Genomic DNA, 26,886 nt, shown 5'->3' with positions numbered 1-26,886 from the left:
GCTGAGATTCCTTAGTCCGGAGTGAATCCGGAGCCACGCCTGCAGTGGCGAGGCGCCGCTCCAAGGGGAGTCCGGAGCGAGGGCAGCAGGTAAGCGAGACTTTAGCAGAGGAAGGAGGGAACGCGAAAGAAAGAAAGAAAGAGAGAAAGAGAGAAGCGTTGGGGGAGGCCTCGATCCACGCGGATTCGTGCCACTCCGGGATGGGGACGGGGGTCTTCTTTCGGAGGGTGGCAAGGACCGCAGCTGAAGCGGGATCGGAGCCTCACCCATGGTCCCAATATGGGTCTCCTCGGAAGTAAGTCCCACTGAGTTCAGTCCCACAAAAGGATGTGGCGCCTCCAAGCAGCAAGCCTCGGCAGGCTTACTTGGGAGTCAGCCTATGGAGCACGTGGGGTTTTACTTCTGAGTAAACCAGCGCCCTCCACCCTGCAGTCTTCTACAGGTTTACAGGGGAGTAAGCCCATTGAATCCGGTGGCGCCTGCTTGCCGAAGCGACGCTGCTTAGAGCCGCCTTTGGACTCCAGTTCCCATCAGCCCCAGCCAGCGTGGCCAACTATCAAGGATTCTGGGAGGTGGAGTCCAAAACATCTCCAGAGGGCCAGGTCGGGGGCGGCAGAGATATAGAAACAGGCTGTGATCCTGTGCACGCGTTTTACTCGGCACCGAACTCCGTGGAGCTTACTCCTGAGTAAACGAGCACCGATCGCGCGCTTCTGCATAACTGGAATTTCTCAGGAGAAAGCCCGGAGAAGGTGGTGGCCGGGCGTAGGGAAGGCTTACTTCTGAGTAAGCAGCAATGCATACAACCGGGCCCCGATCCTTGACATGCTGACTTGAGCCTTCAGCTGCCTGGACTGCGCTGATTCCCTTGACCTCTTCGTGGGGCCCCAATCCGCCCTGAAGCACATTCAGCTCTGAGCATCATCAAGGTTCTTTCGGGCACCTGGGAAATATTTTCCTCTTCTGTTTGGGGGCATCCGGTCCAGCAGCAGAATAGATGCTTCTGTCCGTCCTCATTACTCAGAGGTAGACTGCTTCTGAATGTGGAGGTTCGACTTCGCAAGCACACCAAATAGCTGATGGTCTCTTGTCTAGGATTTTGTCCAGTAATGCCTCTTTCCCAAATGTTCTCTCTCTCAGCCAGCCTCCAACTGGCAAGGAGTTCCATAAGTTAACAAGGAGCAATCAGTCCGGTACACGCGTGTCACGGAAGCAAACCGCCTCCGTGGGAGTAGAAGGCGGCCAAATCTTCTGCCGTAACGTTCCTTGTGCCTATAAATCTGGTGGTTTCTCTCTCTGGCGTTCTCCCCTTGAATTGCTTTGCCACTGACGGAGACATGAGAAAGCTGAGGATTATATTTTGTTTAGTGGGGGTTGGATTAAATCTCTCACACACGCACACCCCAAATCTCCCTTTACAAAGTATTGAGGGATACGGCCACTGCTTTAATGAGTCACCACTAGATTTGTGGCATTGTCTGTTCTTCCAATCCACTCCCACATCTCAGGCCTATTTGCATGTCCAACTACCAACATGCTGTCAAAGGGCATGTTTTGAACAGGTGTCAGGAATGGCTGAATCAGGACAGATGATTCAGGTGAAGGAATGGAGAGAGGCAGCCAGGGGTGGTGGTATCAATATTTTGGAGACAGGTAGGAGAAATGCTACATGGGGATAATTTTAAAAATAATTAAAGGAAACAGAGTTAGATTTTTTTAAAAGCAAAAGGTAGGAAGGAAAGATGGGCTGTAATGAACCATTCTCAAGTTACACTTATATTTCTTTCATTTTATTATTTTATGTTTAATTTCTCACCCTTCCTCCAAGACCGCTGAGGCTGCCCTAGGCAGGAATCCATATTTATTTAATCTCTCAACAACAACCCTTTGGGGTGGGCTAGACTGAAACCCTTTCCTCTCGGTGTTGCCATTCTCCACTGGGCACTGTCAATTAGGTTTTGTCCTGCCTTGAGTTCGAGTCCGCACCTTTGCCACCCAGTAGGTGAGAGGGTAAACCAGGACCAGGGACTCAAGTTTCGAATTGAAAGAAATCAGTTAGCTTATTGATACTGCCTAAAAAATAATATTGTTTTCATATAGGAAATCAATGATTTGCATACAGAGTAACAGGAAGCTCATGGGTTGGAGAGATTCCTAAAGGGCATTTTGCGTGGGATTTTTATTCATTTATTTATTTATTTATTGCAATTCTTTCTGTCTTTCCCCCCTCACCTTATATCACAATCCAGAGACTTTACCATTTTCAAAAAAAGAAGCATTGATTTCTCCTTCTGCACACTCTGCTCCAATCGTTTTGGGGTGTACACGAAAAAGACATCTAATTTTCAGTGTTGAGCTCTAGGCCATTGAGCCAAGCTACACGTTACGGGGGAAGAGGTGCCAGGATGGGTGGGCGGGTGTTAGATTGAATTTTTCCTACTTTTTTAATTGCCTTGGTAGATCTCTGCCCAGGCCACAGGCCGCAGGCTGCTTGCTGGGAAAGGAAATGGAGATTTCCCTTCAGCCCCGGATGGCCCTCGCGCGCGCCCCAAATGCAGATATAAATCAGAGTTTATCTCTCAGAGGAGGGCGCGGGACGGAGAGCCAAACAAATTGCCCAAAGATAAATCTGTCTGTTGTCGAGCCGCCCTCTCGCTGGGCCTCGCTTTCTCACGCTCTCTGCAACGGCCCCGCGTTGGCACCGAAAACGCACGCCTTCAGACCCGCGGAGACGGAGCGGTTGCAATTTATAAGTAAACCGAGGTGGTGGGAGAGTCCTCACATTTATCGTTGCGGGAGAAAAGGCTGAGGCATGCGAGAGCTCACAAGGGAATGCTTTCCATGACATCTGATGTACAAAATCATTGAATTTGTGTGTTGGAAGGGCCCTCAAAGGTCATCTATTCCAACCCTTCCTTGCTCAGGGTAGGAATCTTGCAACTACGCTATCGCTGACTGACAGCTGAGAGCCCACCACCTCTTTCTCCCATTAAACAGCTCCTAGCATTAGGGTTAAACAGCTCCTAATGTCCACCCCAAATCTGCTCCCCTGCCATTCTCACCCACTGCTTCTAGTCCTCAGGAGAAACACAGAAAAACTTTGCTTCCTCTTCAGATATCTGAAGACTGCTATCATATCTCTCCTTCATCTTCTCTTCTCCAGGCAAAAGGTTTACGACTCCTGGACTAGTTATATCCCAAAGGCCACACGACGACTCCAAATCAGGGATGAGATGGAACTCGAATCCAGATCTCTTTTATTAAGGCCATTTGCATTTTGCCGCCTCTCGAATCATTTCATCTCAAATCAAAGCGGCGTTGGCACAGTGACCTCCTGACCTGCCTCGGGGGATCCCTTCCCTAGGAATTATCCCCACTTTCATCCTAACGACAACCCTGCGAGGTGGATTAGCCTGAGAAGGAGCGACCATCCCAGCAGGTGAGTCGGGATGTGAACCAGCGTTCGTGCTGCTTCAAACTGGCTGGAGCGGCTTCCCCCAATTTAGTCCAGATGCTTCAGACCACAACTCCCATGATTCCTGACCACTGGCCAGGTGGGCTGGGGCAGATGGGACCTGAAGTCCAAAGCACCCACAGGGCACTGAACTTGCAGGGTTGTGTTAGGTGTCGTTTCAGATCTGAGGCTGCTTTCTTTGCATAGGAGGGAGATTTAAGTGGTGGCTGAATTCGTGGAAAGGAGGAAAGTATTTTTTCAGTAACGAATCACCCCCCTTAAAGGACGTGTATCTTAGAAGCAATTGTATATACTTTGGATCAAAAAATGGGGTGCTGTCACCCCAGGCCCTCATTTCCAGGGGCGCCATTTGAGAACAGCCCTGCGTGTGCTGCTTGGAACTTTTCGGATGACTCAAGCAGGTCTCACGAGTGAATAAAATAAACATCTGCCCGTCGAGAGAAGGAAATGACACTTCCCTCTGGCATGGCCGTGCTCAGGGAAGGGGTCGTGCGCTGGGGGTTTTCTGGCGGTGCCGCGGGTGTCGCTTGCCAACGCAGAGCGGACGTTTTCGGCTCTTGTAAGGACTTGTCTGGCATTGGGCGTTGCCGCTCCAGAAGCGCCTTGACGTGTGTTAGAACGGAGCCACACAAGTTATGGTGAAGTCTCTGGCCAGGCCGGCTGGAGGAATGGACACCTTCACATTCCTCCCTCCCTTCCTCTCTCTTTAAATCCAAGTTTCTAGACATTATGAATGCAAAGATAGCTTGGAGAACGTGTGAGCCATTTTTGAAGCTGGATAAGGAATTCAGGGGTGAAAGGGGACGCGTTGCTCATTGATCCTTCCCTAAGGTGGGGAGAAGCAACTGCATTTATTGTTTTACGGTCAACTTTTATATACTCCCTTGTTTGCTAAAAAGCCATCAAGACGGTGAGAACATGAACTAAAATCGTTTGCACAGTTCTGATTTAAAACCAGCACACGATTGTGCCAAATTCTTCCGGTTGTCTCTGCAGTCGGGATTTGGAGGGGGGAGGGTGTTGTCTAGGGAGTAAAAGACCTGTAGCTTAGTGGAGCCACAATTCCGAATCTCGCCTCGGAGGTGAGCTCACCAGGCGGCTTTCGAGCAGGTCAAATTGCTCAGCCTCCATTTGCCCATCTGTAATATGGGCATCATAATACAGGTCGAACTTGTGGGATTATTGCGAGAAGAATTTCCAATGGTTTTTCCCAGAGAGCGGAGTTCCTTTATGAAACTGGGGCCGTCATGCGCACACAGATACAGGCTTGTATCCTGCCATAGTTTGTAAGATTATGCATTCCAGGATGACAAGAGGACCTTCTTAACCCAAGAATTCATAGAATCATAGAATAGTAGAGTTGAAAGGGGCCTCTTAAGACCATCGAGTCCAACCCCTCTGCTCAATGCAGGAATCCACCTTAAAGTATCCCTGACAGATGGCTGTCCAGCTGTCTCTTGAATGCCTCAAGTGTGGGAGAGCCCACAACCTCCCTAGGTCACTGATTCCATTGTCGTACTGCTCTAACAGTCAGGAAGTTTTTCCTGATGTCCAGCCGGAATCTGGCTTCCTTTAATTTGAGCCCGTTATTCCGTGTCCTGCACTCTGGGAGGATCAAGAAGAGATCCTGGCCCTCCTCTGTGTGACAACCTTTTAAGCGTTTGAAGAGTGCTCTCATGTCTCCCCGTAATCTTCTCTTCTCCAGGCTAAACCTGCCCAGTTCTTTCAGTCTCTCTTCATAGGGCTTTGTTTCCAGACCCCTGATCATCCTGCTTGCCCTCCTCTGAACACGCTCCAGCTTGTCTGCATCCTTCTTGAATTGTGGAGCCCAGAACTGGACGCAATACTCTAGATGAGGCCTAACCAGGGCCGAATAGAGAGGAACCAGTACCTCACATGCTTTGGAAACTATACTTCTATTAATGCAGCCCAAAATAGCATTTGCCTTTCTTGCAGCCATATCACACTGTTGGCTCAAATTCAGCTTGTGATCGACAACAATTCCAAGATCCTTCTCATTTGCAGTCTTGCTGAGCCAAGTATCCCCCAGCAGTTCTTGCTGCCTTTCATTTTGCCGGCTTCTATTTTTGCATCGGCCAAGATGGGGTTGAAGTGGGCACAGGGGATGGGTCAGGATCTATGGAAGCAGGCCTCGGAGGAGGCCCAGAGAAGGTGCGCGTGCATCTTGAAGGGATGTGACGCGCATTGCATCGCACAATGACATTTCAATCAGGCACCACCTGACTGCTCAGGCATCAGTGTGCCACCCTACCCACAGTTGGCTCTGCTCCCATGCCTTAAAGCAGAGGTCAGAAGCCTCAGGCTAAATCTGGGGGCTAAAACAGACCCTCTCCTGTCCCCCAGAAGCCACGCCCTTTCCCCAACCACTGGTCCTTGGGCAGTTTCCCCCATCTGGGTTCCCCCCAGATTCGAAAAGGTTTGAAATTCCTCCCTGAAGTTTCAGTTTGGTTTTTCGTGAACCAGGTGCTAGTTTTGAGGCCACGGCTTTCGGCTTTGGCTCCGCCCACTCCTGGAACTTGCCCCGCCTGCCCAAGGGCGTCTCGACGTGGGATTTTCCCCTGGGGCCGAAAGAGGCCCAACTTTTAAAGCGGCGGGATGCTCCCCAAATGAGCAGGTGCCGCTGCCTTTGGAAACCCAAAGAGCACAGCCACTAGAGTTTGGGGGAAGCAGCTGCCTTTGGGACACACCCGTGCGCTGCTGTGAATGTGTCACACTGATGACAGAGATGCAGCCCTCTCCCGGTGACTCGCTGGAGGTCCGGCTGCTCTTCAGGAAGCCTGCGGCGGAGTCCGGGTGGCTGTTCTTGGCCCGCGGCCCGCCCAAAACAATAGCCTTCTGTCCCAACGGATGCGTCTCCTCTGTCGTTTCCCTTTCCTTGAGGAAGCCGGCTAATTGATTCCAGCCCGGCCACTTCCCACCGCTCTGTCTCTGCCACGACGCGTCCGACTGGCGGTTGTGGCTTTGACAAGGGGAAGTGTTTGCAGCAGGACCCGCAGTGGACAGCATGTTCCTGGAACCGGATTCACGGCGCTGGTTAAGACCTGTAAAGCCTGACACCTGACGGAGCGCCTCTCCTGGAATGAACCTGCCCACACCCCACGGTCGTCACCTGAGACCCTCCTCTGAGGGAGGCTCGGAGGATGGCTACAAGGGACAGGGCCCTCTCGGTGGTGTCCCCCAGTTGTGGAACACTCTCCCCGCTGAGGAGAGTGCGAGTACAAAACACTCCTCCACTCCCAGACCTTCGTCGGCGTATGAGGATGTTTCTACAAGTCCTGGGGTGTACTGTTGGTGGTTTAAAATGGATTTATTTTGGCCTGTATCCGGTTTCCGACAACATTTTTAATCACGCGTTTGTAGGGTTTCAATCTTTGTACGCCAGCCCAGAAAGGGAAAGAAAGAAGGACGGCACCATTCTGTGACGGATTGAGAAGGGGACATGGCCCGGATTGAGAAGGGGACACGGCATGGATACCTGTCCATGGGAGCTTGAGTTGCTAAATGCTTAAAAATGTGATGAAGGAAGCAAACGCTTTGTCCGCTTTCTGTCCTGTTGCTAAAGGCATAGGGAGGCCTGTTCCTCATAGAATCATAGAATAGCAGAGTTGGAAGGGGCCTCTAAGGCCATCGAGTCCAACCCCCTGCTCAATGCAGGAATCCACCCTAAAGCATCCCTGACAGATGGCTGTCCAGCTGCCTCTTGAAGGCCTCTCGTGTAGGAGAGCCCACAACCTCCCCAGGTCACTGGTTCCATTGTCGTACCGCTCTAACAGTCAGGAAGTTTTTCCTGATCATAGAATCATAGAATAGCAGAGTTGGAAGGGGCCTACAAGGCCATCGAGTCCAACCCCCTGCTCAATGCAGGAATCCACCCTAAAGCATCCCTGACAGATGGCTGTCCAGCTGCCTCTTGCACTCCTCTGGGTTTTTAGAAGCATTCCTACAGCGCTTTTGAATATTCAAAACACTCACATATCATTATCTTAGCTCAGTATTATTATACCCCTATTCCGGAAGAGAGGGCTTGTCTGAGACCTCCTGGAGCAGAAATAGGCTGCCTGGTGTACTCCACGTGGAATTGGACTCCAATTCCCATCAGAGGCAGTGTGGTATAGTGGTTGGAGTGTCGGACTGGAACTTGAGAGATCCAGTCACTGACTTTCAACTTAACCTACCTTGCAGGGTTGTTGTGAGGTTAAAATGGAGAGAAAGAGGACCAGGTAAGCTGCTGTGCGTTCCTTGTAAGAAGATGGAAAGGCAGAATATAAATGCAATAGCAACAACCAATCAAAAAGCTCCACTCCAGGGCCAGACCTGAGAAGTCCAGTGAAATTGACAAGGGATGTCAGTTGCTTCAGGCCTGTCAGAGGTCCGTGGAAATTCCCAGATAAATGGGTGTACAGGATCACAGCCGAAAGCTTTACTTGGTAGGCCAGTTTAATTTGATTTTAAAGGCACGCTGGCTGGGGAATGCTGCGATTTGTAGGACTTCTTTTTTTCTGTCTAAACATGCACAGAGGTGCGCCTTAAGAGCGTCGAAAGCAAAAGAAAAGCAGTGAAGCTCACTGCACGCCTTTGTTTTATTTTATGGCATTGTTTTGGCTCCGTTTTGTTAACCGTCGCAGGAAACGCGAAGAAAATATGACAATGGGAGGGAATTTTTGTGTATTTAAATGTGTAAATTTCCACTTCTGCTTGGCTTCCAGCCCTGGGGACACCATCGCTTTCCCTTCCCGCCCTTGATTGTGGAATCCGCTATGTTCATTCCAGATCCTGTATGGATGTCTCCGAGTATGAAGAATGGTCTCAAGTGTAATCGGTTCATTCATCGGTTAAAAAGACAGATGATTTAGATGGCTGTGATAGCGTGCTTACTAAGGCGTAAATGGTTGGTGGCCCAGCTACACCCCTATCTGCACAGGGACAACCTGGCTTCAGTCGTCCATGCTCTGGTAACCTCCGAGTTAGATTACTGCAATGCGCTCTACGTAGGGCTGCCTTTGAAGACGGTTCGGAAGCTGCAGCTCGTGCAAAATGCAGCGGCCAGATTGATTTCGGGAACCAGAAGGTTCGACCGTATAACCCCTGCTCTGGTCCGCTTGCACTGGCTGCCTGTATGTTTCCGAGCCCAATTCAAGGTGCTGGTTTTGACCTATAAAGCCTTCCACGGCTTGGGACCACAATACCTGACGGAACGCCTCTCCCGACGTGAATATGTAGAGCGCATTGCAGAAGTCGAGCCTCGAAGTTACCAGCGCGTGCACGACCGTCTTTACTTCTTCTAACTCTAGGAAGGGGAGCAGCTGGCGTATCAACCGAAGCTGATAGTAGGCACTCCTGGCTGTCACATCTATCTGGGCTGTCATTTGGAGCGACGGATCCAGAAGCACCCCCAAGCTGTGAACGCAGTCTTTCAGGGGGAGTGTAGCCCCATCCAGAACCGGTTGACACACCTCCAAGCCCAGGTTGTGGCCTTTGACAGCGAGCCCCTCCGTCTCGTCTGGGTTCAGCTTCACTTTGTTTTTCCTCATCCAGCCCATTACCGCCTCCAAGCATTCATTCAGAGGAGACACACTATCCTTAGCTGACGCTGTTGTCGAAGGCATAGAGAAGTATATTTGGGTGTCATCAGCATACTGATAGCACCCTGCCCCATGCCTCTGGATGATCTCTCCCAGCGGTTTCATGTAAATATTAAATAGCATTGGGGAAAGGATGGCATCTCATGTGGCTTAGTTACCGGCAGGCAGAGATTTAGGCTAAAATAGGGGCGTCTGTCCTTGTGTTTTGGAAGGGGACGCTCTCCTAGACTTCTCAGGACCCCCAGATGCTGGAGGGCAGAGAGGCTTGGCGTGACCCCAGCGTAGCGGCCCCGCTCCTTCGTGCCGCGTAATGTGGGATCTGGCCTCCCCTTGTGTTTTGCTTGGCCTGCCGAGAGGAATCTCATGAGATCTGATAAGGCGGGGAGGTTTCCCAGCTGGCTTCTGTCAACGGCCATCCGTTTCCCTTTGGCTTCCAGCGCTGGGACGGACGGCTCTTTTCCCACTGAGCCTGCTTTGGGGTGGGGTGGGGGGAGAAGGTGGCCGGGTTAGAGAGGTCCAGAAGATGCTGCCGTGGGGGTCACTCCTGAACAATGCCATGTGGGGTTCAGCCCTCCCTTTGCGGCTCCCTCCAGCGGTGAGCTCACTTCCCGGCACGGATCCAGCCCCATAATCTCGCTCTCCAGGGTTTCCTGCATTTCCCACCAATCTCTTCAGCTGCGCTTAAGCCGTAATCTCTTGGCAGAGCTGGTGTGCTTGAATTTCAACGTTGAATTCTGCACCTTCAGAATTCAGAGCTACATTTTTCCCTTTACTTCACTGAGATACAGTGAAATCTGGAACTGGTGGTGGTCACTGGTGCACCTAGAGGGGACCACATTACACCAGTTTTAAAATCTCTTCACTGGCTGCCAATTAGTTTCCGGGCGAAGTATAAAGTGTTGGTTATCACCTTTAAAGTCCTACATGTTTTGGGTCCGGGCTACCTGCAGGACGACATCTGTTCTGCACCCCCAAAAAGATAATAGGGGCCTTCAGTGATGTGGGCTGCTTCTTGGGGGGTGCTTTCCCCCTTCTATTTAGGCCAGGGGCCCCTTCCATTTGTCTTCCGGAGGCACGTCAGCCAAAAGGCAACACATTCCCTTGTGCCGGCATAATGTCAATTTCCAGAATGAGGGAAGAGGGGCCCAAGGCTTCTCATTTTCTGCCCTCCCCATCCTTTCAAATCGTCTTCCTTTGCCGTTCTCTGTGTCTTGGGATTTTGAACAGGCCTCACTCGTAGCCCTGAAGACGCAGGGAAATGGCACTCCATTCTGGAGCCCAGCACGGCCCCTTCTCTGGTCAGGGGAAGCTAATTTTAGACCGTGTGATGGATTGATTTCGCCTCCTGCCTGGCCGGGCCCGAAACGGGTCCCAGGGGGTCAGGAAACGGTCCCCAAAGCCGCCCGGAGAGTGCCGCCTCCGGTTTATGCCAGCGTCCTAAACACGTCCGCTGGCCTGATTCATGCACGGAGCATGTTTAAAAGACGAGTCATAATAAAATACCACAAAAAATATGTATCTCCGTCTGTTGTCCCTGCCTCCAAAAGACTCCACCCTTTAGCCACGCTCATGCAGCCGGGCTGATTTGTTCTCAGACACAAGTTTTCTTTTCTTTTGGAAGAACCAGCCGCCTGGAGTTCAGCATCGCTATCCGTCGGGGGTAAGGTGCAGCTCCGCAAAACCAGAGTGGAAGAAATAGAGGCAAAAAAAACCCCACATTGCCCGGGAGACGGTCCCGGGGCAGGGAATGAGACGGGCCCTGCGGCAGCCGCCGAAAGGCGGCTGTCCGGGATCTGAGCCAGTTCATAGCTGCTCCTGGAGAGGGAAGCGAGCGAGTTTGAACAGGAGGGATTTGCCATTTCTCTATAAAGAACTGAAGATTTCCCAGGTGTCGCACGTGCAGGAAATCCTCGGACGGTTCCTTGGGGCGGAGGCCGTCTGCACATGCTCGAAAGCACCGTGGTTGTTGTTGTTCCTGGGAAACGAAAGCTGCCGAATCCTGCCCTGTCTCCGATCCGGACAGAGATGCTGAGACCAAGCGGAGACTTTGGGGGTCAGACTGGTTGCTGAGGAAGATGTGGAGGGGACCCCCGCTATTCACTGAGGGCAGGGGACGGTTGGGGTGCCCCTCGGCAGGGTTTAAAAATGGATGAATGAATTAATAGTTTTTAATAATTTAGGGGGGGGAACTATAATATAATATACCTCCCTCCCACCCAAAGTAAATATTATTATTGATGGTGATGTAGTGGATCTTATTCCCCTTGTTATCTCTTAAATTCTTGAAATTATAAATTTATTTTATATCAGAAATTTCATACCATTTAATAGTTTTTAATCCATGTTTGCTTGTTTTTATGAGTTTTAACCAATTAAAAGCTAACCAATTAATCGACTAAAGCATCAGGGCCTGAATGGATCACACGGTCCAGGTGCAGGATGGCTTGGGTGGGTGGGTGGGTGGGCGTTTCCCCCATCAGTCCCCAAAAGTCATTCGGTTCGTATTTTAAAGCAAAATGATACCTGAGCCAGCGCAGAAGAGATCTTCAACCCATGTGGCTTGTTTCTTCCACCAGGTTCGTCCTGTCCTGATTGGCAGCCACTGGAGGACCGAATCGCAGAACATGGCTCAGCCCACGCACCTGGACCGAAATCTCCCAGGTAAGGAGAAGTCTGCAGGTGACCTCTTGCGGGATCCATCCTGCGATAGAAAAAAAAGTTGCCACGAGGGCGGGGCTACAGGGCACAACTGCCCCTGCTCATGCCTGGAGTTCGGCTGGAACATTTGTAAACGGAGTGCTCCTGAGCGTGTGCGGAGTGGCTTTTTCTCTTTGTTGGAGTAATAACAGGACCCTGGCACCAAAATGTAAAATGGGCAGGCAACCGCAACTTCCAAGTAGATTTATGCCCTGCTACACACGTCACTGTGTTGTTTTGCGTGTTTTCGTCTTGCGTGCAAAGTGTAGCTCTACCGCTAAGCTGCAGCTGTTCCCCTAAAAGCAAAGCAAGAGTCTAGTCCACATGGCTCTGAATAGCGGAATGGTTTAAATAAGGAACGTCAGACGCTGCTCTAGACTGAGTCAAAGCATAGGCCCAGCTAGACTAGCATTGCCCACACTGACTTGCAGCAACCTTCTGTGGAATTTCAGGCTTGGATTCTTTCACAGCCCTCCTTGGAGACGCTGTGGAAAAAACCTGGGAACTTCTGTGTGCAATGTAGGGTCTCTTCCACTCCTCTCAATAATAATAATAATAATAATAATAATAATAATAATAATAATAATAATAATAATAATAATTCTTACCCGCCTCTTCCTCTGGATCGAGGCAGGGAACAACATTAAATATAAAAATTCCATAAAATTGATTAATAGGTCTTATACAGCCATCTGATTCATATTCACTTGTTACATCATTTCTTACAAGGGAGAGGGCCTTTTCAGTGGTGGCTCCCGCAATTATGGAAGGATCTCCCCGACGAGGCTCGCCTGGCGCCACCATTGTTATCTTTTCGGCACCAGGTCCAGACTTCTCTCTTCTCCCAGCAATTTAACAGCCTACGCTGAGTTTTTTTCCTCCCTTATCTGACCCCAGAATAGTAGTTTTTCAATGGATATGGTGTGTTTTTATGCTTTTTGTGGTTTTATATTTGTTTTTAATGTTCAGTTTTTAATTTTTGTAAACAGCCCAGAAAGCTTCGGCTATGGGGCAATAATAATAATAATAATAATAATAATATAATCTATTGTATATCCCGTTTTTTCTTCTATGGTAGACCCTAAGGGAGAATATATGGGTTCCCCCCAAACTTGCATAGTTTCTGATAGTTCCTGGACCCCTGAAAGTAGAGTACGTATTTGGGGTGTATGTGTGGGGGCCACAGGAACTGTAATCCTAAGCAGACACCCTGCAGAGGACAGAATTGTCCCTTAGTGGGCAAAACCTTCTAGTTCCGGTCACCCTCCGGGACGTGCCGAACATTTCCCGCCGAATCAGCAGTCCCTCCTTGATATAAGCCCGTGTGCGTTTTCTTCTCCTTGCCTTTCAGATTTGGGCGGCCCTTTCTTGTACCGGGACCAAGACCAGGGTGGCGAGAACGCCCCCTACTCCTTGGAGACCCCCTACGGCTTCCAGTTGGATCTGGATTTCCTCAAGTACGTCGAAGACATCGAGAAGGGCCAAACCCTGCGGAAACTGACCCGGCATCGCAAGGCCAAGGGCCCAAAGCTGGGCTCCCTGAGCTCCTCCCGTGGCCAAACCGGTGGCTGGACGTCCACCGAGTCCCTTTCGTCGACCACCAGCGAGGACGGGAAACCCACCTTCTCCCCGCGGCCCAGGCTGTGGGCCGGGTCCTCGGATATCAAGGAGCCCGCCTGCAAACCAGGCTCGCTCCCCACGTCCCCGGCTCCCACGATCCAACTTCTGCCTCCTCCCCTTCCCAAATCGCTGGTCCGAAACACCCGGGTGGAGAAAACCTTGCTGGAGACTAGTAAGAGGCTGGAGCGAGAACAGTGGGAGCTAATGGCCGGCGGAACCTCTCCGGCCCCTGAGATGCCCGCTAGCCCTTCGAAGACCCATGCATTCGCCCCATATTGCTTCTCCGGCTGGGGGGACAACCAAGCTGGACCCAGCTTGCCTCCAGCGGGCTCCGTAAAGATCAGCCCCTCCAACTCGGGAAGGAGTACCCCTGCTACGGCGCTCAGCCCAGCGCACCTCCATCACGTCCGCGAGCAGATGGCGGCCGCCCTCCGCCGCCTGAAGGAGTTGGAAGAGCAAGTGAAGACCATCCCGGTTCTGGAGGGGACAATTTGCAGGTTGGAGAAGGAGAAGGAAGAGCTGGTGGCCGGCTTGTGGGAGAAACTGGAGTCCGAAGCAGGCGAGGCCCCCGAAGTCTTCCACTTCCCCCCGAAATCTCCCAACACGGGGCCCACCAGAACGATGGGAGCGGAAGGGTCTCAGAGCGGCCGCACCACCGACGTCGAGGCGTCCCAAGGGAGGCTGAGTAAAATTGCAGAGTTAAAGAAACTGACAGAGAAACTGTCCGGTTCGGATAGAGCCACGAAGGCCGGGCGGGGAGCGGCCCGCCCGGGAAAAGGCGACGAGCCCACGCGGCGATCCGTGGGCACCGGGGAAGAGGTGGACATGCAGGAGGTGGTGTTCTACTACCGGAGCCAACGGCCGCACCGAGAGGTGGGCGTCGGGCGAGAGACGGAGACCAGGGACGCGGAGGTGTGGGTCATGGAGTCCTTGCTCGGGGTTTCGTCCGAGGCGGAGAAGGAGATACAGTTGCTCCAGCAAACTGCCCAGCATCACAGGGAGGTCATTGCCATGTTGGAGGGACACCTGAAAGAGGCCACGGACGAGCTGGAGGAGCTGAGAGTGGAGGTGTGCTCACGGATGCCCCGGAACCTGGTCAGCAAAGAGACCACGGCCCGGCCGGAGACAGTGGAAGCGTGTGTGGAAGCCGTGCCGGACGTGCGCAGCCGGGCCGTGGGAGGCCACGTCGAAACGGCCGAGAAGAGCGTCCACTGCTCGCCGCACGTGGCGGGGGTCGGGGTGGGCTGTGACCTGCCACGGGAAGACCTCGCGTCCGTCTGCCGTGGAGACAAAGCCACGCAGGTCGATCTGGAGAAGGGACGCGAAGCCCCCAGGACGGAAGTTGACTCCGTCGCTGCCGAACCGGGCCACGGCACGGAAGATGCCAACGTGGGAAAGCCGGAAGGCTCTAAGGAACCGTCTCTGCAGGTGGAGGTTTCGGAATTCGACCCGGAATCACGTTTGCTCCCGCAGCCCACGAGGAAGGACGTGATCGTCTTGGAGAGGGAGTCCGAAAAGGGCGCCACGGGGGTCGCCGGTGAGATGCTTCTGGCGAAGCGATGGCCCGGGTCGACTCACAACCGAGCGAAATCTGAGGGGTCCCACGTCCCCTGCTTTTACGCCCGGGCTTCATTTGAGTGTGGGCCTCCACGGTTGAGTTTGCGAACCTGTATTTCAGTGCCCTCGGAGTGTGTGCGGAGTGCAGGCCCCCACTCCACTGAGAAACAAAACCTGTGGATTTCGGGGAAGGTCATTCTCCCTCATTTTATGAGCCGCCGTTCATGCCAGAGCTCTCATAAACTAGTCTGTATGTGGGCGTGTTAAGCTGGCTGGGGCATTCTGGGAGTTGTAGTCCAACACATCTGGAGCGCCCCAGGTTGAGGAAGGCTGAATTAAGAGTTCAATGGTATAACGGCCACCCATGGTGCACTTCAACACACTTCAGTGCGGTTCAGTTAATTCTAATGCACTCAGGTGCCGCCACAGAGCCTGCCTGGCGAAATAGGTCTGGATCAACAGAATACCTGTGTGTGTAGCTCCTGCCGCCTCATAAGGCTTTTGGAAGTAACCCAAGATCCACTGCAGGTCCTCTTATCATAGCTAAAAAAAACCGCACAGCCAACTCACAGCAGCTGAAGAACTGCCCTTGGTCATGGATCAATCAGCAGGCTTCTTTTTCTTTTTTGCCAAGTCAGCTGCTTCCGTGTCCAATAGCACAGGTGAATCTAAGATGAGCCCTGTTGTATGAAACCTTGGTGGATTCCTCTACCCCAGTATCCTGTTTCCAACAATGGACAGCCAGCTGCCCCCAAATAGAAGGTCCAAAAGCCATAGGTTTCCACTGTCGTTTGTGGTAGACTGTTCCTGATTATGGAGGTTCATAAAAAAAGAGCCTACTAAATTGGAACAAAGGGTGCCTTTGATCCTGGAGGTAGTATATAGTCGTCATGACTAACAGACATCTCCTGGTCCATGCTTTTGCCTGATCCCCCTTTTAAAACCACTCCCAAGCTGACGGCCTATGTCGTATCTTGCGGCAGTGAGTTCCACAGCTATGGCCAACAAAAGGATTAGCAAATGTAGCAAAAGATGTTCCTGTGGACAAATTGGGGTCACCGCGACATGCTTCATCCTCACTCCAGTGCCATTCTTGGGCCTGCGCCCCTTTTACGGTCTCTAATGAGCTTGTCTGCAAAAGGGTTTTGCATCGGGGATGCTGTCAGAAGAGGGGAGATCCTTCCCTAGAGGCAGGGCGGCAAGGCGTCTCCCTGCCAAGGGCAAACGCCATGTGAGGCATGATAAGAACAGGAACGGAGAATAAAACTGCCAGCATCGTACTGCCTTTATACAAATCGAGTACTGTGTCCAGTTCTGGTCACCACGCCTCAAAAAGGATATGATGGAGCTGGAAAAAGTGCAGAAAAGGGCAGCTAAAATGATGAAGGGGCTGGAGCGTCTCCCCTAGGAGGGAAGGTTACAACAGCTGGGATGGTTTAGCTTGGAGAAAAGGAGGCGGAGGGGAGACAGGATAGAGGTGTGCAAAATGATGCACGGAGTGGAGAATGTAGCGAGGGAGACATTTTTCTCCCTCTCTTATAATACTAGAACCCCAAAGGGGTCATTATCCCATGAAACTGATGGGTGGGAGATCCAGGACAGATAAAAGGAAAGATGTCTTCACACAGCACATAGGTAAACTATGGAACTCACTACCACAAGACGTAGCGATGGCCACCAATTTGAATGGCTTTAAAAGCGGGTTGGATAAATTCCTGGTGGAGAAGGCTATCCATGGCTACTAGCCCTGATGGTTGTGTGCCACCTCCAGTATCAGAGGCAGTAAGCCGGTGTGCCCCAGTTGCTGGGGAACATGGGCAGGAGGGTGCTGTTGCACCATGTCCTGCTTTGTTGATCCCTGGTAGACAGTTGGTCGGCCACTGTGTGAACAGAGTGCTGGACTAGATGGACCCTTGGTCTGACCCAGCATCAGGGCTCTTCGGATGTCCTTATGGGATGCATTGCTCCTCTCACTCGTCTGCAAAACACAGCCTTGTCTCTCTGTCTGTCTCTCTCCACCTCCCTGCATCTCATGCCGGTCGCTGTTCTGTCCCCGTCCCCATCCCAGGAACCCTCAAATCAATCATGAAGAAGCAGGACGGCCCGGCCAAGTTGGAAACGGGAAGCAGACGGAAGACCCTGCAGTTTGTGGGAGTACTGAATGGCGAGTACGAATATTTCCACTTCCTCTCTTTGGGGCATGGGGGGTGGGTGGGTGGGTGAGATCTAGGTGGTCACGCTGAGAGAGGTCAAGCGGGATGCATCCACTTAGTTGGGGCAGCGGTGGGATTACAGTTTGGGGCAGCGGTGGGATTACAGGTTGGGGCAGCGGTGGGATTACAGGTTGGGGCAGCGGTGGGATTACAGGTTGGGGCAGCGGTGGGATTACAGGTTGGGGCAGCTGTGGGATTAGTTTGGGGCAGCGGTGGGATTACAGGTTGGGGCAGCGGTGGGATTACAGGTTGGGGCAGCGGTGGGATTACAGTTTGGGTCAGCGGTGGGATTACAGTTTGGGGCAGCGGTGGGATTACAGGTTGGGGCAGTGTGTGTGCACCATGTCTGTGTAGACAGACCTGCACACCCCGCTTTGGGGGTCTAGTCCCAGTGGACCCTTTGGGTTTGATCCAGCAGGGCTCCTTCTATGGAGTAGAAGTCTGCAAGGGCAGCTAAGAGCATCTCCATTGCTTGGAAGTGGTCTTCCCTCAAGCAGGCCAGAAAGGAGGACGCGTCGCTTTTATGCCTCTCTTCCCAGTAGCATCTGATGAGCTGTGTGTTGCAGACACTGGTTGCAGGGACGGGATTTGACCCTCGGCCTGTTCCAGCTGGGCTCCAGTTGTACGGTTTTGGCTCAGCCATTCAATGGAACCTCCACATGCTGACATAGTCTACCTCCCAGTACCGAAGGCAGGACGGAAAGCAGAAAGCCTCCATGCACGTCCACGTGCTCGAAACGGGACGTTGGGCTTATAGGATGGATAGTGGGTCGGATACAACAGGGCTCTTGTTTGGTTCATCCAAAGCAGGGGGTAAGGCGACCTGCAGCCCAAATGCGGCCGGATTCAAAAATCTCTTTCCGCAAGCGATCGATTTAGACCTCTGGTGAGAACTGTCAAAACGCGTCAATCCCTTCCCCAGCGGTGAGGGAGGGAGAAAGAGAAGGGGGGGAGAAAGAGGAAAAAGGTGGCCCCGCCCACTTTTGACTCTGGCTCCACCCACAGATGTGGCCTTTGATAAAAAAATTTTTTTTAAAAAAAATAGCTCCCTTCCGCTGCTTGTGTTCTCAAGGAGTCTTTTTAAACTTCTCCGCTGCTGTAAACCATGAGATCGGAGTGGAGCTTCTACTTTCCAAAGCAGCCTATCCCTGATTGCACTAGCCGGAGAGGCCGTGGCTTTCGGGCCCTGCTTCTGGGCTTCTCAGGGTCATCCGGCTGTCCCCTGTTGGAGGCAGGGAGCACCGGACGGTGGCAAAGACGGAGCTTCGGTCTGATCCTGTAGGTTCGTCGTCCGCCTGTTTGATCCCTTTGCCTGGCTTTCCTGCCCTCGAAGTGGGGATGAGTTTGGGGTCATGGGAGGAGAGGGGCGTGTTCCCCTAAGGGAGCCTGACCCCCACAATCTGCGATGGCAGGTACGAGAGCACCTCTAGTGAGGAGGAAGAGGAGGAGGAGGAGGAAGAGGAGGGGTCCCCTGGGAAAGGATCCCCTCGCAGCTCTGACAGCGATGTGGCCGGCAGCACAGACGTCTCCGACGAGGACTCGGCCGCCCACCTGGATCGCAGCGCCCCCGATCTGGAGAGCCCCATTCCGGGCAATGCAAAGCCGGGCCCTGATCCAGAGGAAGCGGAAGATACAGAGTGCCCCGGAGTGGCTGCTTCAGAAGTGAAAGAGAAGTAGGTCCAGCGTCGGCTATGGCGGGAGGTCTTTGGGGGCCGTGTCCCCACCAGGATGCCTTTTTTGGCCCTTGGAGTGGCCAGTGAGAAGGGTTGGGAAGGCGGGTGGGTCTTTTCTTCCTCGCAAGGAGAGTTTGGATCACGGCTTCCCTCCTGCGGCGTAAGCAGAGAGTTGAGCTTTGATACAGCAGGTACGACTTCAAGGTCCCTCCCCACCCAACCGGTCTCTCTCCCGGCCTCAGTTCCAATCTTCTGTAAAATGGGCGCACGCGGTTTCACAGGGGGAAACTACAGTAGCGAACAGAACAGGGAGCACAAAGCAAAACTCGAAGGGGGCAAAGTCGTCACTGAGGTGGCCGACTCGTGCCTGAGGTTGTGTCGCTTCAGATTGCAAGGACCGGGGAGGGGGCGTGGGTTCCCACCTGAAGAAATTAAGAAAATTCCCAGCAGAGGGGAAAAAACTAAAAAACTAACAGGTCAAGAGGACTGCATCTCCTTACAAAAAAAAATATATATAGACTCCCCACATGTAGAAATCTAGCATGTCAAGGGGGAAAGGGTGCAACCTAGTCTTCTCCCGAACATGTTTGTTTCTCTATTACATGAGCCTCTGGAATGCTCCCATCCCAAATTCCCTGCATATAGAAAGCAATCATTTCAAGGGAGAAGATTAGGCCACCTCTTTTCTCCCTGACATGCTAGATTTCTATATGCAGGGCGGGTTGTGTTTCCTGCGTACAGAGAAGCAGTTTCAAGTTCAGGGTGGGCACAGATTTGCCATGAACGGTTTTATAGCAGCAAGGATCCCATGGGCACCAGGATTTGCAAATCTACTGGCAACACCTTGTAACCTTGCAAGAGTAACTGTAGCATTTTGGATGGGAGATTTCCTATTATTATTGAAGTAACTTTTAAAAAATGTATAGTTATTGGGGTGGGCTACCTCCTGATATTATTGGACTTCAACTCCCATCATCTCTAGCCATCCTAGTCCATAGTGGGGGATGATGGGATTTGCTGTCCAGAAACTTCTTGCAGGGCCAGAATTTGCCTGCCAGAAATTTAAGCTCTCAACGGGCTCAGGTTCTAGAGGAGCAGCTGCTCTGGAGACATTCCTTCGGATTTCCTCTCTGGGGACGGAGGATCTGGGAAGCCAGGAAGATCAGCTTTGGAGGTTTGGCAAGGCAGGAAGCCCAGCTGCGTTTCACCTCCGGCTGCAGATGTTTAGCCGTGTGGACCTGGCGGACAACGGTTCCTAGCAAATCACGCTAACGTAGTCTTAAAAGGGCAACACCGGAGGGCAGAGTAGGGGAGATACGTGAGGCAACAATGGATCAGAGAACAGAAAACCAGGACGGCGTGTAAGATGAGAGCAGATCAGCTAAAGTGGAAGGCGTGAAGCAACCGGATCAGTGACTGCATTACAAAACCTGACCCACCTGCCTTACAGCACCGATGTCTGGCGGAACGTGGTGGAGCCAGTGTGAAAATGGTCGCTGCGCAAAGGGTGGCATCCGCCCACAAAGGCCGTGTGTGTGTGTGTGTGTGTTAAAGCAGACCGCCTGCAAAGTGCAGGACAGGGGTCTCACTCCTAATTGGCCTTCCCCAAACAGGTTTGAGCTGAGTCACTGGATGAGGGATGCTTGCCTAGTGGTGAGGAGCCAGCTTGGGCGTGGCGGGGGACCGGCCTCCAAGAGCAAAGAAGTGGTGAGTCGACGCTGGGGGGGCGGGGGCAATGTGGAGTAGCGGGTAGAGCGTCAGGCTGTGTCCCCTTTTCAGCCTGACCTACCTCGCAGGGTTGCAGTGAAGCTATCTATGTTTAAGAGGGATGATTTATGGAAGTGACGTAGAACCTCTTCGTGGGCTCAAAATGAAAGAAAACCCGCCCCCAAATTGGCAGCGGTCGCAAAGTCCGGCGTCCTGAAAAATCCCACCTTTCATTTAAAAAAAATATATATCAAAGGCTTTGTAGTGAGTTTGCATTGTCCCCAAATATCTGTAGCCGGGCGTGGTGGTCCTGGTGCATCTCTATTTAGTAGTCCACTGGGCCTTTTAGGAGCCCACCTCTGCCAGGCCTTGTGGGCACGGCTTAATTGCTGTCTCCCCCGGTTAATTTAATTTCCTCCTCTCCCCGCCCTGCTCTTTAACCGTTGACGGATCTGCGGACCCCTTTTGCACTTGTTTTGGTGGTGGGCACGGGCTTCACCTTCCCCTTGCCGGCATTGGCCGTACCCGATTAGAGGTGACGTCCGGCGGTGGAGGGGCACATTTGGCAGCGCAGGTGCTCTTCGCGACAGTCCCGCGAGGAGAGTCCAAAAATGCAGACCGCTGCGTCGATGCATATCAGCAACCCCACCCTAACGCTATTCATCTCGGTCAGGAGCAGGGCTTTGGGAAAGCCAAGGGATCTGAATTGCTCCTTTGGGGAGATAGATTTGAGAACAAGGACGTCTGAGGGGGGTGGAAGATGACATCAGCGCTCCTGCTAATAAAAAAAGCCACTGCAAGCCCTAGTTCTGCTCCAACTCCATTGGCGGCCAAAGTCTCCCTTGGCTCAATGCGTCCTGCCGGCTTCTGCCTCCCAGCTCTCCAGCACCGGCCTGGTCCTTCAGGAGTGGTTCCGGGTGTCCAGCCAGAAGGCCTCGCTGGCCAACGAGGTGGCCGACCACCTCCTGGCCTTCGGCGAGCTCTCGCCGGCCCTGCTGGCCCACGTCGTCAACCTCTCCGACGGCAACGGCAACACGGCACTGCACTACAGCGTCTCCCATTCCAACTTTGACATCGTCCGGCTTCTCCTGGACACGGGTAAGTGGAAAAAGCCCCGTGTGCCCTGAAAAGAGGCAGGAACGAAAGCTCTTGACACCTAGAGATGAGTTGGCCGTTGCAGCGGGTTGGGGATTATGGGATTTGCAATCCAGCACAAATGGAGGGCTCTCTCTCTCTCTCTCAGCCCCGTTCTATCAATATTTTGATCATTTAGGAGGATCTTGATCGGCTCCACAACTGCTTTTGGACTGCAATGCCTATTATCCCTGACATTGGCCGGGGCTGATGGGAGCTGAAGTCCAAGACCTTTGCAAGCTACTGGGTTGGGGGAGGCCATCTTCCATAGCCGCCTTCATGCATCTTCCGTGGCCAGCATCGTCCCGTGGGTGCCATGTTTGTTTGCGTTGGGTGGACAGGGGCTGTGGAGTCCCTCCTTCGCAGGCAGGAGGCCCCGGGTTCAATCTCTGCTTTGGGAGCCATTTTGGCTAAGAGGAAGGATACATATCAAAGGAGAAAATACAAAAATAAGGAAAAAGGTCTCGATGGGTCTAGAGCCAGCTTCTTTGGCTGCCCTCGTCTTGGGATCCTCCACTCTGACTGGTTAAGAGTGTAGTGGGAGCATGTTGGACTGGGATTCCGTAGACCTGGGTTCGAGTCCCCCACTTTGCCCTGAAGCTCACTGGGTGACTTTGGGCCAATCACGGACTCTCAGCCTGACCGACCTCACAGGGTCGTTGTGAGGATAACGTGGAGAGGGTCCCGTACAACGCCTTGGGCTCCTTGCAGGGAAGGCTGAATAGAAACGTAACTAATAAATAAAATAAGAAATAATAGTGGCTTCTAGGGGCAGACCAAAGCTCACCCTGTCTTCGTAGGGGATGTCTTTAAGAAAGTGGGGCACGGAGGTAAATCACGTGAGAGGAAGCTGCTGTTTCCTGTAGCAGGCGTAACACCCACAGCCTGACTCAACCAGTTGCCGACCAGAGCATAGGGGGAGGCTTGAATCAACTAACAGGGCCGGCTCTACCATTGGAATGGAGGAGGAGGAGGCCATGTCGCCCCTCACTTCAGGCAGCGAAATATTTTAGGGCGGCCCCGTCCGTCGTTGTGGCTATATTGCACGTGTGGCCATTTTTTCCTCTCTCTCTCCCCGGTGCAGAGGTCTGCAACGTTAACCACCAGAATAAAGCCGGCTACACGGCCCTCATGTTGGCCGCATTGGCAGCTGTGGAGCAAGAGGATGGCATGGCCGTGGTCCGGAGACTCTTCGGCCTGGGAAACGTCAACGCAAAAGCCAGCCAAGTACGTGTCCCCCGGGCGGGGAAGCCACCTGCCCGTTCACGGAGAAGTGGGCGTTTGCGGTTTGGGTACACTCAGAGGCACTCTTGAGCTTTAAAAATGGGCAGGGATCTAGACCAAACGGCACGGCTTTTTTTCCGTCTGGGTTCCAGGCCGGCCAGACGGCGTTGATGCTAGCTGTGAGCCACGGGCGGCAGGAGATGGTGGAGGCCCTGCTGGCGTGCGGGGCGGACATCAACCTTCAGGACGAGGAGGGCTCTACAGCACTCATGTGCGCCTGTGAGCACGGGCGGACGGGCACCGTGCGGCTGCTCCTGTCTCAGCCAGCCTGCAACGTCTCCGTCGTCGATCACGTAAGCTCATCCCACGGCCCCTTCCTCTCAACCACTTTCCCCCGCAATCTAACAGGATGAAATCCGTCTCTGAAGGCTGGATGACTGGCACCAAGAGGCGTGCTGCCATAGGGGTGCACATTTCATTAGGGTGTGCACACCAGATTTTTTAATTTTAAGACCCCGGTTGGAATAGTAGAGGTGAGGGAAAGACCGCTTCCCGGGATGTCCGGGAGGTGCATGTTTTCCCCTGCCACGCCAATGGCAGCCACTATTAGCTGGACAGGGAGAAATATGCACTCTCCAGAAGTTGTACAATTCCCCCCGGGCACGCTAGTGGTGCCTGCCGTTAACACGCCTGGGGAAATTACACTTCCCCCTCAACTCCAATCAGGACCTTAAAGGCCCTCTTAACGCTATTAGCATGGTGGGGGGGGGGGGGGAATACACACTTTCTGGAGGCATTAGGGTGTGCCTGGGCACCCCCGGCACATCCCACATGCATGCCTATGTGTACTTCCAGAAATCACATACTGAGCCTTCGGTTTCTGATGTCAGGTTTCTAGTCCTCACTGCTAAAAAGTTACTCTTGTCTGATGTAAGCCCCATTTGATTTTTCAGTGGGATCTACGCACAATGTTAAACCGGCCGCAATTGATCAAAACCTTGATCAGAACTCTGTTCCGTTTCTTTTTAAAAAATATTATTTTAACTTGGTTTTATTCGGCAGCTCGCCACTCCAAAATCTTTGAAACCTATACAACTGTTGTGTTTTAATTCAGGCGCATCGTTTGAAATCTATACAACTGTTGTGTTTTAATTCAGGCGCATCGTTTGAAATTTTTGCACGGTGAAACAAAGTCTTCTATTCTTGGTTCATTCAGGCACTGAGCTCATTTTTGCTTTTTTCCTGCAGGACGGCAACGACGCCGTTTCCATTGCGCTAGAGGCCGGCCATCGAGACATTGCGGCGTTGATATCCACCCACCTCACCCAATCCATGGCGTGCATCCCAGTGAGTAAATCGTATTCTTGCCGTTCCGCTTGGGGCCAGAGCCCAGCACTTAAGGGGACGCAACTGCCAGTCTCCCAGTGAGCAGGCAAAATGCCCCGTGTGTTCGTCTGCTCTTGGCTGAGTTTGGACCCTGCCATAAGGGATGTTACGGAGAGCCCTGCAGGATTTGAACCCGAGTGGTGAAATGTCCAAGAGTCCCAAATTAGTGCTCTAACCCAGAGGGACCTATATCCAGTTTTTATTGGGGCTTGAATTGACTCCCTCTGCCCAGGAAGGGAAAATTGTCACACACACACACGACTTTATGCACACCAGGATCTGTGGATCAGAGCTAAAACTGGGAAAACAAACCGTGCAATATTGAGTTGCACGGCGGCTTAAACGATTCGATGTACATCCTATCCTCTCGCTCTGCCTTTAGGGAAAGAAATGTTGCCAGAATCAGTTCAGAAGTTCCCAAATAATATTGATGGGATTTGGGAGTCCATCCTCCTAAATGTGTTTTGTCTTCTCGCTCGCCGTTAAAACGCTTTGCAGGGTTCGAATGTAGCAGCGTCTTTTTTTCTGCCCACAGGAGGCCAACGGAAAGACCCCCAGCAGGGACAAGAGGCCGCTCTAGGGTGCGGAGACTACCTGGCCAGAACGTCGTTCTACCCGAGAGCAAGCACCGCCGTTCCCATCAGACCGTCTTTACGCCAACCCTTCTGAGTGCAGGATACCGGAGAAAAGAGGGCGGCTCCGATTCCAGGGCTGCGTAGTCCTTCCCTGGCCAACGAAACTATGTAACTCTCAAACAGTGCTAAAACTCTGGGTCACTAGTCCTCAGTGAGGTCAACTTCTGTCAACATCACCCTTTCAGGCTGGCAGGTGGAGCCCCCTCAATTTCGCCAACCAACCAAGCTCTACCCCGTAGACAGTGCATCAGGGAGGACACGGGGGCAAGATTCCCTGCGTGAGTTCCACACACACAGAAACTAACAAGGCAGGTAGGCGAGACTAGAATCCCCCCTTCCTAGCTTTCTAGACGCAAGGAATTTTTGCAGTCGGGGAAGACTTGGTGAGCCCTGAGGTGCAAACACCGAACTCTCAATGAGGACTACGCACCTAGCCTGCCCCCTCAATGCCACAGGGTCGAGGCAGTGCCACCCTAGGGTTCTTGAACTTATCAGCCCGTCATTTTTAACCCTCTTTTTTTAACCCATTCCTCCTCTTTTACCACTGCACTGAGATGCTGTTACCTCCGCGACAGACTGAGGCTGTTCACTCCTCCTAATCCCGGATTAGAAAGAAATCCAGCCCGGGGATTTCATGCACAAGGCTCAGTCTATCTCTCTGTTCAAATGTCTTTTCTCACCCGAATAAAGAGCCGTAACACTCGTCTTGTGGAATGTACCGTGAGGCACAAGGGCAGCGGGGTAGGATTTGGACGGAACAGCGTTGCATTTCGCAGGAGGGGTCGCCGACCGCTTTTGGGCCCTGTGGGCACATTTGGGTCTTTGAGAAACGGCTGTTTGCACTACCACGGAAGGAGCTCCTGCAGCGTGGGGGACCAGGCTAGCTCAAGAGGTGATGTGAGGGGAGAGAAAGATTAGGCCCTTTCACCTGAAACCACGGCTTTAACCAGTGAATGAGGCCTTTTGCTTTATTCATAGAATAGCAGAGTTGGGTGGGGCCTTCAAGGCCATCAAGTCCAACCCCCTGCTCAATGCAGGAATCCACCCTAAAGCATCCCTGACAGATGGTTGTCCAGCTGCCTCTTGAAGGCCTCTAGTGCGGGAGAGCCCACCACCTCCCTAGGTCACTGATTCCATTGTCGTACTGCTCTAACAGTCAGGAAGTTTTTCCTACTTGAGCCCGTTATTCCGTGTCCTGCACTCTGGGAGGATCGAGAAGAGATTCACTGTGGTTAAAGCCGTGGTTTAAGGTGTCTTCTGAACACAGCCCTGCTTTCTGGCTTAACCACCGTGGTTTAAGGTGTCTTCTGAATGGGGGCCAGTGAGGCTAGGGTCCAGGAAGGGAGAAAACAGTAAGGTAAAGAGGTAAGCAGAGAAATTATGAAGCTAGAGGCTGGAAGGGGAAGGATAAAGAGGAAGGCCAGAGGGGAAAGTGAGAATCAGGGAAGCTAAAGAGATTTGGGACTGCTTCGCTTGTAAAAAGGGTACGAATGGATGCGATAAGGTGTACAAAATTATGCCTGGTGTTCAGGGAGAATTTCCTTCTTCTCTCAACATACCGTTTCTTTATTAGCTTTATATCCTGCCCTTTTTCCTCCTGCAAGGAGCCCGGAGTGAGTTATATGGTCCTCCTCCTCTCCATTTTATCCTTCCAACGCCCCTGTGAGGCAGGTCAGGCTGAGAGTCAGTGACTGGCCCATCGCCACCCAGCGAGCTTCCATGGCTGAGTGAGGACTCGAACCCAGGTCTCCCCAGCCCAATATTTTAACCATTACACCACGCTGGCTCTCTGACCCAAAATAGGGCCATGAAGCTGAGAGATTCAGAACAGGCAAAAGGAAGAACTTCTTCACTCGTTATGAAATTATCGCAAGATGTAGCGATGGCCACCAATTTGGATGGCTTTAAAAAGGGAGCTGGATAAATTCCTGGAGAAGGCTATCAAAGGCTGCTAGTCCTGAT

General features: G+C 52.4%; 1 protein-coding gene across 1 annotated transcript; it reads left to right on the top strand.

Moving 5' to 3' along the window:
* KANK3 (KN motif and ankyrin repeat domains 3) lies at positions 1-25,009 on the top strand. Its single transcript, XM_063147158.1, has 12 exons — positions 1-89; positions 3,116-3,439; positions 11,655-11,739; positions 13,127-14,932; positions 17,021-17,120; positions 18,578-18,838; positions 20,452-20,545; positions 21,424-21,643; positions 22,764-22,906; positions 23,056-23,256; positions 24,152-24,250; positions 24,825-25,009. The coding sequence occupies exons 3-12, from the start codon at positions 11,703-11,705 to the stop codon at positions 24,867-24,869; spliced, it is 3,006 nt and encodes a 1,001-aa protein (XP_063003228.1). The 5' UTR covers positions 1-89; positions 3,116-3,439; positions 11,655-11,702; the 3' UTR covers positions 24,870-25,009.
* The last annotated feature ends 1,877 nt before the right edge of the window (positions 25,010-26,886 follow it).

Source organism: Elgaria multicarinata, chromosome 23 (genome assembly GCF_023053635.1).
Source record: "Elgaria multicarinata webbii isolate HBS135686 ecotype San Diego chromosome 23, rElgMul1.1.pri, whole genome shotgun sequence".
Classification (NCBI taxonomy): domain Eukaryota; kingdom Metazoa; phylum Chordata; class Lepidosauria; order Squamata; family Anguidae; genus Elgaria; species Elgaria multicarinata.
Note: the sequence above shows the minus strand (reverse complement) of the source record. Positions and strands in the feature narration are given on the sequence as shown.